This window comes from Plecotus auritus (genome assembly GCF_963455305.1).
Source record: "Plecotus auritus genome assembly, chromosome: 14".
In the NCBI taxonomy this organism is placed as follows: Eukaryota; Metazoa; Chordata; class Mammalia; order Chiroptera; family Vespertilionidae; genus Plecotus; species Plecotus auritus.
In genome coordinates, this window is record NC_137780.1 from 928828 (window position 1) to 941919 (window position 13092).

The following is a 13092-nucleotide window of genomic DNA, read 5'->3' on the forward strand; positions in this document are numbered from 1 at the left end:
AAAAGGGAATGGCGTCGCGTCCCCTGTCCCAGGCTGTAGGGGAGTCGGGGGGCAGAGCCTACGCCGGCCCCGCCCCCAGGGAACCTCTGCTCCTCACCACTGTCTTCCTCGTGTCCCTTCCGGCAGCTGAAGATCGATGAGTTCGAGTCCAACGTCAATGAGGTGAAGGACCCCTACCCCTCGGCTGACTTCCCAGGTGAGCGTCCTGGGCTTCCTCTGGGTGGGGGGGGGGACAGGCCCTCGTGGCCCCCTACCGCGTGTCCCCTCCTCCACCCCAGGCTGTGAGCATCCAAGACAGAGAGTGCCCCCAGGACAGGCCCCCGTGGGCCCCTACCGCGTGTCCCCTCCCCCCACTCCCGGGCTGTGAGCATCCAGGACAGAGGGTGCCCCCAGGACAGTCCCTCGGGGGGGCCCCCTACCGCGTGTCCCCTCCCCCACCCCAGGCTGTGAGCATCCAAGACAGAGGGTGCCCCCAGGACAGGCCCCCGTGGGCCCCTACCGCGTGTCCCCTCCCCCACCCCGGGCTGTGAGCATCCAGGACAGAGGGTGCCCCCAGGACAGGCCCCCGTGGGCCCCTACCGCGTGTCCCCTCCCCCACCCCGGGCTGTGAGCATCCAGGACAGAGGGTGCCCCCAGGACAGTCCCTCGGGGGGCCCCCTACCGCGTGTCCCCTCCCCCACCCCAGGCTGTGAGCATCCAAGACAGAGGGTGCCCCCAGGACAGGCCCTCGTGTGCCCCTACCGCGTGTCCCCTGCCCCACCCCGGGCTGTGAGCATCCAAGACAGAGGGTGCCCCCAGGACAGGCCCTCCTGTGCCCCCTACTGCGTGTCCCCTCCCCCACCCCGGGCTGTGAGCACCCGGGACAGAGGGTGCCACTCCCTACAGGCGACGACGAAGAAGATGAGCCCGAGATCCCCCTGAGCCCGCGCCCGCGGCCCCTGGCCGAGCTGCAGCTGAAAGAGAAGGCGGTGCCCATCCCGGAAGCCAGCTCCTTCTTCATCTTCAGCCCCACCAACAAGTGGGTGGCCCCTGGCTGCTGCATTGTGGGGGGGGGGGGGCGTACAGGGCTCTGAGGGGGCCGCTTCCTGCTCTGGGAAGATGCGCGGGGCCTGCAGTTGCTCTGGGAGAACCTCATTCTTTGAGCTGAAGGCCTGGTGCCCCGTCTACCACGCCAGCATCTCCGGGGGAGGAACTGGCTACACTGGATCCTTTCTGAGAGTAATTTTATTTATTTATTTTGAAATACGTTTTTATTGATTCCCGAGAGGAAGGGAGAGGGAGAGAGAGAGAAACATCCACGACGAGAGAGAAGCATGGACCGGCTGCCTCCTGCACGCCCCCCACTGGGGATCGAGCCCGCAACCCAGGCCTGTGCCCTGACCTGGAATCGAACCGTGACCTCCTGGTTCATGGATCAATGCTCAAACACTGAGCCACGCCGGCCGGGTCCCATTTCACGCCTTTGAAAATACACAGGCTATTGTCTTCAAAGAGTTCCCTCCGCCTGCCTCCATGTGGAGAGGGCTGTCCCCTTCTTTTGGGGGGGAAGCTGTAGGTGGTGGAATGGTGGGAGGAGAGGGGGTAGGAGGGACCGGCTTGGGAGATGAGGCTGAGGCTGCAGGAACAGAATGGTGGCAGGGCCGCTGCCTGGCCAGCCAGAGGGCCGTCCAGATGCCGCTATTCTCCCCAGACCGGAAGGGAGTGACCCAGTGCCCCCTGCAGGACAGAGGGGGCCGGGGAGGCCTGAGTGCCCAGGAACTCACAGGTCCCCGAACCCTCCCGTCCCCACAGGTTTCGCGTCCTCTGTCATCGCATCGTCAACGCCACCTGGTTCACCAACTTCATCCTGCTCTTCATCATGCTCAGCAGTGCCGCCCTGGCCGCCGAGGACCCCATCCAGGCCGAGTCCATGAGGAACCAGGTGAGGGCGGCTCAGCGCCCCACCCCAGACCTCAGTCTCTGCACACCTCACTCTGGGTTGGTGATTGGTGATGGTGATGGTGATGGTGATGGTGATGGTGATGGTGATGGTGATAATGATGGTGATGATGGTGATGGTGATGGTGATGGTGGAGGTGATGATTGTGGTAATGATGGTGATGATGATGGTGGTGATGATGGTGATGATGGTGATGATAATGGCAGTGATGATGATGGTGGTGATGGTGGTGATGGTTGTGGTGATGATGATGATGATGGTGATGATGATGGTGGTGATGAAGGTGATGATGATGGTGATGGTGATGATGATGGTGATGATGATGGTGGTGATGATGGTGGTGATGATGATAGTGATGATGATGATGATGGTGGTGATGATGATGGTGGTGATGAAGGTTATGATGATGATGGTGGTGGTGATGATGGTGGTGAGGATGATGGTGATGATGATGGTGATGATGATGGTGGTGATGATGGTGGTGATGATGATAGTGATGATGATGATGGTGGTGATGATGGTGGTGATGATGATGGTGGTGATGGTTGTGGTGATGATGATGATGATGGTGGTGGTGATGGTGATGATGGTGGTGATATTCTGCCCTTCCTCTCCCCGGCCCTGTCCCCAGATCCTCGGGTATTTTGACATCGCCTTCACCTCTGTCTTCACTGTGGAGATTGTCCTCAAGGTGAGTGAAGGCCCGGGGTGGCTCCCGCTGGGGCATGGAGTGTCTCTGGGCCAGGGACCCCGACCTGGTGTGGCTTTCCCTCACTCAGCACTCACCCCAGGGCCGGGTGGCAGCGGTGAGGGAAAGCAAGAAGGTGGAGAGAGGTAGGGCAAGAGCAGAACCCAGGAGCAGATGGGGTGTCAGCTCACAGCCTGGGTGAGGCCCCTCCTCGTGGGGCACAGCCTGTCGGCAGCTCGTCCCCACCCGGGGGCTCTCGTCTCCCCAGATGACGACGTACGGCGCCTTCCTGCACAAGGGCTCCTTCTGCCGCAACTACTTCAACATCCTGGACCTGCTGGTGGTGGCTGTGTCCCTCATCTCCATGGGCCTCCCGTGAGCAGGGGCAGGCCGGCCGGGGCGGGGGCCCCTCTGCTCCAAGCCAGGGCCTCAGGGCACCAAGCCACAGGGTGGGGGTCCCACAGACATCGACGGGGCCAGGTCCTAAGGTTGTCACCCACGGGACTGGAGTGCCCATGCCCGGTGGGCAGAGCTGGCGACCAGGAGGGGATCTGGGAGGAGAGGCAGTCCCAGCAGCCCCTGGTGGGGGGGAGCATGGCCCCTACGCTTGGTGCTCCCAGTCTGATGGGGGAGTCGAGATTGCACCCCCTCCTCCCCATACAGGAGGCCCACTCTGTGCTGCTGGTGGGGGATGGGAGCTCGGCCCCGTACCTGGAGGCAGCTCTACCTGGGCGGCCCACACCCAGCCGGGGGAAAGGTGGGAAGGGGGCAGTGTTCAGGCAGAAAGAGGCCCTAGAGAGCAGGAGGCTGGAGGAGGTGGAGGCCAGAGCAGCTGCCCTTAGCCCCGCCTCCGGCCACGCCCTCGGTCACACCTTCAGCCATTCACACCGTTCCATCCTCAACCTCGCCCTCGGCCCCGCCCTCGGCCTGTCCTTAGCCCCGCCTCTGGCCACGCCCTCGGCCACACCTTCAGCCATACGCACACTCGCCCTTGGCCCGCCCCCACTCTCTGCCCCGCCCTCAGCCTGTCCTTAGCCCTGCCCCAGCCCCAGCCCCGCCCCCTTGTTCTCAGCCCCGCCCCCCCACCGCCTCCCCAGGTCCAGCTCCATCTCCGTGGTGAAGATCCTGAGGGTGCTGAGGGTGCTCCGACCCCTGAGAGCCATCAACCGAGCCAAAGGGCTGAAGGTGAGAGGACCTGGCAGCACCCGGTGGGGGTGGGGGCAACTCCAGGGTCCTCAGCCCAGCGTCTGGCCACTTCCCGTGGCCTCTGCCCGTCGTGGGGGCTGAGGATGAGGCTGGGCAGCCGGGCTCCCCCCATTCCCCCTCCCCCATCCCCCCCCTCTGCCTGCAACCAGCGGGGGCTCCGGGCAGCTGCAGGTCCTGGGTCCCCTCCGCCGGACCAGGGGGGCGGGCTGCTGCCGCCTGGCCCCAGCGCCCCTCCCTCCGCAGCACGTGGTGCAATGCGTGTTCGTGGCCATCCGCACCATCGGCAACATCGTCCTGGTCACCACCCTCCTGCAGTTCATTTTCGCCTGCGTGGGGGTCCAGCTCTTCAAGGTAAGCCCGCCCCCCAGGTGCCTGCCAGGGGCCAAGGCCAGAGCGGCCCCTTCCTGCCTCGGCTAAGGGAGCCCCCACCTGGGGACCCCCCTCCAGGCTCCCCCTGTGTCCGCTGTCTTCCTGGCTTCTCCTGGAGGAGGCAGGTGACACCCCACACCTGCCCGGCCTGCAACCGCCCCTCCCGCCTGTCAGTTCCCCCTCCTCCTCCTCCTCCCCCTCCTCCTCCTCCTCCTCCTCCTCGTCTCCTGGGCTTCTGCACCCCGAGTACCGGCTGGGGTGTCGGGCCTCATTCCGTCTCCCAGGAACGCTGAGGGCAGGGGTCCCATCTCACACATCTGGGTGCCGACCCCATTCTGTCCTCACTTTCGGGGACAGCACGGTGCTCAGTTCCTCCCCAGGGACCAGCCCTGCTGGGGGTCCCTCCCGACGCCCCGGCTCTGGGACCATCTTCGGGACGTAGAGATTGACCCTGAGCACAGCCCCGACGCCCCAGCTCCTCCTTCCCGGACCCGGTCTTCTCCTGCCCCCACGTGTCCTGCTTGAAAATCACCAGACTTAGACATGCGATGACATTCATTCATCATTCATTCATTCATTCATTCATCACACAGGCACGGGGCTGCTTCCCCGGGTCAGGGCCGGGGCTAGGGGTCGGGAGCAGGCTGAGGGCGTGGGAGGACTGGTCTGTGGTTGGCCAGTCTCTGGGAGGAAGATGGAAGCTCCTCGGTCCAGACATTCCGCCTTCCTTCTCCGGCCCGTCCTTGGATCCCTGTTTCCATGACAATGCATCACCCTCCCTCCTCCCCTCCCGCTCCCTCTGTCCCTGTCCCCGGCGCAGGGGAAGTTCTTCAGCTGCAATGACTTGTCCAAGATGACGGAGGAGGAATGCAGGTGCGCGAGGCTCTGCGAGAGTCGGGGGGGGGGGGGTACCCAGCGGGCGGGCCCTTCGCCAGGCTGGGGGGATGGGACGAAGCCCCTCATCCCGAAAGGGGTGGCCAGACGTGTCCCCTCGGGTCCGATCTCGACCTCCATTTGTCCTGCACACTCACTGCCCAGGGCCCGGAGGAGTGGGGGCGGGGCCGGCCCAGCCATGCCCAGTGCAGTGACTCCCCGCCCCCCCCCAATCCCGTGAAGGGGCTATTACTACATCTACAAGGACGGGGACCCCACGCAGATGGAGGTGCGCCGCCGCGAGTGGGTGCACAATGACTTCCACTTCGACAACGTGCTGTCGGCCATGATGTCCCTCTTCACGGTCTCCACCTTCGAGGGGTGGCCGCAGTGAGTGAGGGCGGGGCCCCGGGGCCCCCAGGACATGGTCGGGCAGGGCCAGGGGTCCCTCAGTCCCTCCCCAGCCCCCAGGCCCCTGGGCGGGGCTCAGCCCAGCCCCGGGCTCCGACGGTCTAACCAAGCGTGTCAAACTCGCGGCCGGCGGGCCACACGCCTCGTTTATTTGGCCCGTGTTAGCCTTTGAGTTTGACAGGCTTGGTCTAGGCCAGTGGTCGGCAAACTCCTTCGTCCGCAGAGCCAAATATCAACAGTGCAGCGATGGACATTTCTCTGGAGAGCCACATTTTTTAAACGTAAACGTCTTCTAACGCCACTTCTTCAACATAGACTCGCCCAGGCCGTGGTATTTTGTGGAAGAGCCACACTCCAGGGGCCAAAGAGCCGCCTGTGGCTCGCGAGCCGCTTGTTTGCCGACCACAGGGCTAGACTCTAGAGGACTTGTCATTCCAAAGAGAGTCTGAGGGGCAGGGGCTCTGAGCAATCTCTCCATCTGTGTAGGGCTCTCTGAGGGATTGGGGGAGGGGGCCCCCCAGGGAAAGGCAGGTGCATTCTGGGATCTGTCCCAGGCTTCCCGGGCACCATCTGACTTGTTCTCCCATCGCTCACTGCGCACACGTTCCCCTGAGGGGCGGGGGGGGGGGGGCGGGCAAAGCCTCCGCCCTGGCCTGGCCCCCTGCTCGGCCACCCAGCCCGCCCCGTCTCCCCCGCCCGCCCCAGGCTCCTGTACAAGGCCATCGACGCGTACGAGGAGGACAAGGGCCCCGTCCACAACTACCGGGTGGAGATGGCCATCTTCTTCATCGTCTACATCATCCTCATCGCCTTCTTCATGATGAACATCTTCGTGGGCTTCGTCATCGTCACCTTCCAGGAGCAGGGCGAGACCGAGTACAAGAACTGCGAGCTGGACAAGAACCAGGTGCCGGCCCAGCCCGGCCCGCGGCTCAGAGGCTGAGCCTCGACCTGTGAACCCGGAGGTCACGGTTCCATTCCCCGTCAGGGCACATGCGGGCTCGATCCCCAGGAGGGGGCGTGCAGGAGGCAGCCGACCCATGATTCTCTCTCATCATTGATGCTCTCTCCCCCTCCCTCTCCCTTTCTCTCTGATTATATATATATATATATATATATATATATATATATATATACTGAGTGGCCAGATGATGATGATCCCTGAATGCATAATAATCTGACCACACAGTGTACATCCTATATAATAAAAGGCTAATATGCAAATGGTTCCCTCGACCAGGAGTTCGACCAGCAGGCAGGCCCACCAACCGCCCATGTCTCCTCCCCCTGGCCAGGCTGGCCGACCCCACCCATGCACGAATTCATGCACCGGGCCTCTAATATATATATATATATATATATATATATATATATATATATATATATACACACACACACACACACATATATATATATATATACACACACACACACACACACACACACACACATACATACACACACACACACTGAGTGGCCAGATTATTATGCGTTCAGCGATCATAATCATCTGGCCACTCAGTGTGTGTGTGTATAAATATATATATATATATATATATTTTTTAAATATATTTCATTGATTTTTTACAGAGAGGAAGGGAGAGGGATAGGGAGTTAGAAACATCGATGAGAGAGAAACATCGATCAGCTGCCTCCTGCACACCTCCCACTGGGGATGTGCCCGCAACCAAGGTACATGCCCTTGACCGGAATCGAACCCGGGATCCTTCAGTCCGCAGGCCGACGCTCTATCCACTGAGCCAAACCGGTTTCGGCTGTTGTTTTTAAAATGTATTTTTATTGATTTTAGAGATGAAGGGAGGGAGAGAGAGAGAGAGCAACATCAATGATGAGAGAGAGAGAGAGAGAGCAGCATCAATGATGAGAGAGAGAATCATCGATCGTCCTTTAAGTGGATCGTTTCGTATGGCCCGCGAATGATGTCATACCCCCTCCCAGTGGCCCTTGGCGGGAAGAAAGGTTCCCCACCCCTGCCCTAACGGGTCCAGCAGAGACCCTCAGCCACAGGCCCCGACGTGCCAGAGGGGGGGTGGGGGGGGTTCCCTCCCGCCCGTGGGTGTGGGGGCGTGGCGGGGGGGGGGGGGTGGCTCCGGGCTGACGGCCCCTTGCGTGTGTCTCAGCGCCAGTGTGTGCAGTATGCCCTGAAGGCCCGCCCCCTGAAGTGCTACATCCCCAAGAACCCGTACCAGTACCAGGTGTGGTACGTGGTCACCTCGTCCTACTTCGAGTACCTGATGTTCGCCCTCATCATGCTCAACACCATCTGCCTGGGCATGCAGGTGAGGGCCGGGCCGGGCTGGGGCCCAGGTGGGTCGGGGTCCAGGCTGGCCCCCCCCCCCCCAATCTATTCTTCCCAGTGCCCCTCGGGATAGAGGCGTGAACCGGCCCACGCCTTGTTGCCAGGAGCCTGGCTGTTTATTTTTTATTTTTTTAAAATATATTTTTATTGCCGAAACCGGTGTGGCTCAGCGGATAGAGCGTCAGACTGCAGACTGAAAGGTCCCGGGTTCGATTCCGGTCAAGGGCATGTACCTTGGTGGCGGGCACATCCTCAGTGGGAGGTGTGCAGGAGGCAGCTGATTGATGTTTCTCTCTCATCGATGTTTCTAACTATCTATCCCTCTCCCTTCCTCTCTGTAAAAAAATCAATAAAATATATTTAAAAAAATAAAAATTTTTAAAAAAAAGATAAATATATTTTTATTGATTTCAGACAGGAAGGGAGAGGGAGAGAGAGAGAGAGAGAGAAACCTCCATGAGGAGAGAGAATCGTGGATCGGCTGCCTCCCGCACGCCCCCACCCTGGGGATCGAGCCTGCAACCCAGGCATGGGCCCTTGACCGGGAATCAAACCCGGGTCCCTTCCGTCTGCAGTCCGACACTCTGTCCACTGAGCCACACCAGCCAGGGCCAGACTGTTTATTAAAGAGGTAATTCGGGCCAGGCCGGCGTGGCTCCGTGGTTGAGCGTCGACCAATGAACCAGGAGGGTCGAGGTTCGATTCCCAGTCAGGGCACCCTGGGGATCGAGCCCGCAACCCCGGGCATGTGCCCCGGCCGGGAATCGAACCGTGACCTCCTGGTTCATAGATTGACGCTCAAACACAGAGCCACACCGGCCCGGCTGGCTCCCAGTGTTTTGAGATTAAAGAGAGCCGGGGGCCCGAGGAAGGGGGAGGAGGCTCTGGGGAATGCCATTTGCGGGATGGGGAAGCCAGACCGCCCCCCCCAACCCTGTCCTGTGCACCCCCCCCTCACCCCCAGCACTACAACCAGTCAGAGGAGATGAACCACATCTCGGACATCCTCAACGTGGCCTTCACCATCATCTTCACCCTGGAGATGATCCTCAAGCTCATGGCGTTCAAGGCCAAGGTGAGTGCTGGGCCACGGGCCAGGCGAGCGGCTGAGGCCGGGGAGGGGCCTTCTCATCCCGCCCCCCCCCCCATCCTGCCGCCAGCCTGTTCTACGGAAGGCCTTCGTGGGCTCCCCAGCTACTCACCCCCTTGGCCGTGTCCACCTGCAGACATGGACGGGCAAGATAATCAGGCTGTCGTCCCCCTCCCCCTTCCCCCCCCCCTCCCCCGCTCCGAGCCCGGCTTCTGAGGCTCAGCCCATGGCTGGGGGCGGGGGGGGGCCCCTTGCTGTGTCCTTGGCTCCCCAGTCCACCACCTCATACCCAGCCCAGCCGCACCCTGGCTGGTCTGCACTGCCCAGCCAAGGCCGGGCTCCGAGAGGGACGGATGAAAGAGCTCCCCATCCGGACCTGGACCCCAAACCCTGAGTTCCCAACCCCCTGACACTGACCACTTTATTATTTTTATTTTTTTAAGACATATTTTTTTTTTTATTGACTTCAGAGAAGAAGGGAGAGAGAGGAACATCCATGAGGAGAGAGAACCATGGATCGGCTGCCTCCTGCACGCCCCACACTGGGGATCGAGCCCGCAACCCGGGCATGTGCCCTTGACCGGGAATCGAACCCCGGCCTCCTGGTTTATAGGTGGATGCTCAGCCCCTGAGCCACGCCGGCCGGGCCCACTGACCCCTTTATGGCTGGAGGAAACTAAGGACGAGAGGGGGGAGGGCCTAGGAGTCGGGGGGGGGGGCGGGGGGGGGGCGGGGGGGGTAGGAGCTCCAGGGGAGGGGAGCCCCCTGAGCCTGGGCCTGGGCCTGGCCCCAAGTCTGCATTCCCACCCCCCCTGCTGGCCTCCCTCCGGAGCGCCTCTCTCCGTGCCTGCTCACCCTGATTCCCATCCCTGTCCCCCCAGGGCTACTTCGGGGACCCCTGGAACGTGTTTGACTTCCTGATCGTCATCGGCAGCATCATCGACGTTATCCTCAGCGAGATCGACGTGAGTGGAGGGAGGGGGCGGTGAGGGGGGACCTGGGCCTGTTTGTCTCTCCTCCTTTCTGCTCCCCGGCCCCCAGCCTGTGGCCTCCCTGTCCCCATGGCTTGGTCTTCACACTCACCCCCCACCCCCCGCCCGACTCCCACCCGCGACGGGCTGCCCCTTGGGCCTCCATGCCCGGCCTCACTGTCTCTTTCTCTCTTGCCCTCCTACCATGTCCTTCCTCCTCTCCCCCCCCCGCCCCCCATCGCTTCTCTCCACAGACCTTCCTGGCCTCCAGTGGGGGGCTGTACTGCCTGGGTGGCGGCTGCGGCACCGTGGTAATTCCCGGCTGCATGCGCCCGCTGCCTGCACGCTGAGGCCTGGCCGGGTGCATGGGGGGGACCCGCACTCAGGACTGCCTCCCCCAGAGCAGTGCCCCCACCCCAGGGCCCGGGTCAGGGTGGGGCAGGCTCTGTGGTAGAACATGCATGGCTCACGCATGGATGCCGTGGGGTTCTCAGCGCCCTGGAAACTGGGGGGGGGGGGGGGGGGAGGGGTGGAGGAGGGGAGGGTTCTCCCCTTCCAGGGTCACCGGGCATCTGAGGGGAGCGCAGGGCAGAGGCGGCCTGGTTGGGGCGTGGCCAGGTCACGGGGGCAGAGGTGTGAGGGAGCCTTCGGGACGCTCTGCGCTGGGAGGACCCTGGGGCGGGGGGTGGGGGGGAGGCTGCTCAGGGGGCAGCTTCAAGAGAAGGTGAGATGAGCCCGAGCCGGTGTGGCTCAGTGGATAGAGCGTCGGCCTGGGGACTGAAGGGTCCCGGGTTCGATTCCCCGTCAGGGCACATGCCCGGGTTGTCCTCGACCCCCAGTAGGGGGCGTGCAGGAGGCGGCCGATCCATGATTCTCTCTCATCATTGATGTTTCTAACTCTCTATCCCTCTCCCTTCCTCTCTGTAAAAAAAAAATATATATATAAAATATATAAAAAATAAAATAAAAGAGAGAGAGAGAAGGTGAGATGAGGCCGGAGGCCCCAGAGGCCAGGCTGGGCCAGTGCTGAGGCCACACGACCCACAGGGACTCTCATCTCCCCCACACACTGCACCCCGCCCTGCCTGACCCGACCCCTGACCCCCGGCCTCTGGGGCTGCCGCCCCGCAGGACCCCGACGAGAGCGCCCGCATCTCCAGCGCCTTCTTCCGCCTGTTCCGGGTCATGAGGCTGATCAAGCTGCTGAGCCGGGCCGAGGGCGTGCGCACCCTGCTGTGGACCTTCATCAAGTCCTTCCAGGTGCGCGCCCGGCCCCCCCCCCCCCGGGGACCCCACAGACATCCACGTGGCCCTCCCCCCGGGGATCCTACGGACATCCTCCCGGCCCTCCCCCCGGGGACCCCACGGACATCCTCCCGGCCCTCCCCGCGGGGATCCCATAGACATCCTCCCGGCCCTCCCCCTGGGGATCCCATAGACATCCTCCCGGCCCTCCCCCTGGGGATCCCATAGACATCCTCCCGGCCCTCCCCACGGGGATCCCATAGACATCCTCCTGGCCCTCCCCCGGGGGATCCCATAGACATCCGCCCGGCCCTCCCCCCGGGGACCCCACGGACATCCGCCCGGCCCTCCCCCTGGGGACCCCACGGACATCCGCCCGGCCCTCCCCCTGGGGGCCCCACGGACATCCGCCCGGCCCTCCCCGCGGGGATCCCATAGACATCCGCCCGGCCCTCCCCCCGGGGACCCCACGGACATCCTCCCGGCCCTCCCCCTGGGGATCCCATAGACATCCTCCCGGCCCTCCCCCTGGGGATCCCATAGACATCCTCCCGGCCCTCCCCCTGGGGATCCCACAGACATCCGGCCCTCTCCGCGGGGATCCCATAGACATCCTCCCGGCCCTCCCCCTGGGGATCCCACAGACATCCGGCCCTCTTCGCGGGGATCCCATAGACATCCTCCCGGCCCTCCCCCTGGGGATCCCACAGACATCCGGCCCTCTCCGCGGGGATCCCATAGACATCCTCCCGGCCCTCCCCCCGGGGATCCCACAGACATCCGGCCCTCTCCGCGGGGATCCCATAGACATCCTCCCGGCCCTCCCCCTGGGGATCCCACGGACATCCTCCCGGCCCTCCCCACGGGGACCCCACGGACATCCTCCCAGCCCTCCCCATGGAGACCCCATGGACATCCTCCTGGCCCTCCCCACGGGGATCCCATAGACATCCTCCCGGCCCTCCCCCTGGGGATCCCATAGACATCCTCCCGGCCCTCCCCGCGGGGATCCCATAGACATCCACCCGGCCCTCCCCCCGGGGATCCCATAGACATCCTCCCGGCCCTCCCCCCGGGGATCCCATAGACATCCTCCCGGCCCTCCCCGCGGGGATCCCATAGACATCCTCCCGGCCCTCCCCCCGGGGATCCCATAGACATCCTCCCGGCCCTCCCCGCGGGGATCCCATAGACATCCTCCCGGCCCTCCCCCCGGGGACCCCACGGACATCCTCCCGGCCCTCCCCCTGGGGATCCCATAGACATCCGCCCGGCCCTCCCCCCGGGGACCCCACGGACATCCGCCCGGCCCTCCCCCTGGGGACCCCACGGACATCCGCCCGGCCCTCCCCCTGGGGGCCCCACGGACATCCGCCCGGCCCTCCCCCCGGGGATCCCATAGACATCCGCCCGGCCCTCCCCCCGGGGACCCCACGGACATCCTCCCGGCCCTCCCCCTGGGGATCCCATAGACATCCTCCCGGCCCTCCCCCTGGGGATCCCATAGACATCCTCCCGGCCCTCCCCCTGGGGATCCCATAGACATCCTCCCGGCCCTCCCCCCGGGGATCCCACAGACATCCGGCCCTCTCCGCGGGGATCCCATAGACATCCTCCCGGCCCTCCCCCTGGGGATCCCACGGACATCCTCCCGGCCCTCCCCACGGGGACCCCACGGACATCCTCCCAGCCCTCCCCATGGAGACCCCATGGACATCCTCCTGGCCCTCCCCACGGGGATCCCATAGACATCCTCCCGGCCCTCCCCCTGGGGATCCCATAGACATCCTCCCGGCCCTCCCCGCGGGGATCCCATAGACATCCACCCGGCCCTCCCCCCGGGGATCCCATAGACATCCTCCCGGCCCTCCCCCCGGGGATCCCATAGACATCCTCCCGGCCCTCCCCGCGGGGATCCCATAGACATCCTCCCGGCCCTCCCCCCGGGGATCCCATAGACATCCTCCCGGCCCTCCCCGC

At 63.7% G+C, this 13092-nt stretch overlaps 1 protein-coding gene across 1 annotated transcript in view; it reads left to right on the forward strand.

The window, feature by feature from the left end:
• The window catches only part of CACNA1S (calcium voltage-gated channel subunit alpha1 S), a gene marked incomplete at its 5' end in the record, with an annotated part of 40672 nt that overhangs the window by 16773 nt on the left and 10807 nt on the right, over positions 1-13092 (forward strand). The window contains 15 exons of the mRNA XM_080651063.1: positions 45-196; positions 886-1018; positions 1792-1921; positions 2571-2630; positions 2896-3002; positions 3725-3812; positions 4077-4184; positions 5023-5075; positions 5319-5465; positions 6192-6393; positions 7628-7786; positions 8771-8881; positions 9778-9861; positions 10122-10178; positions 10999-11127. Coding sequence (XP_080507189.1) covers positions 45-196; positions 886-1018; positions 1792-1921; positions 2571-2630; positions 2896-3002; positions 3725-3812; positions 4077-4184; positions 5023-5075; positions 5319-5465; positions 6192-6393; positions 7628-7786; positions 8771-8881; positions 9778-9861; positions 10122-10178; positions 10999-11127 — 1720 coding nt within the window. The remainder of the gene's footprint in view (positions 1-44; positions 197-885; positions 1019-1791; positions 1922-2570; positions 2631-2895; positions 3003-3724; positions 3813-4076; positions 4185-5022; positions 5076-5318; positions 5466-6191; positions 6394-7627; positions 7787-8770; positions 8882-9777; positions 9862-10121; positions 10179-10998; positions 11128-13092) is intronic.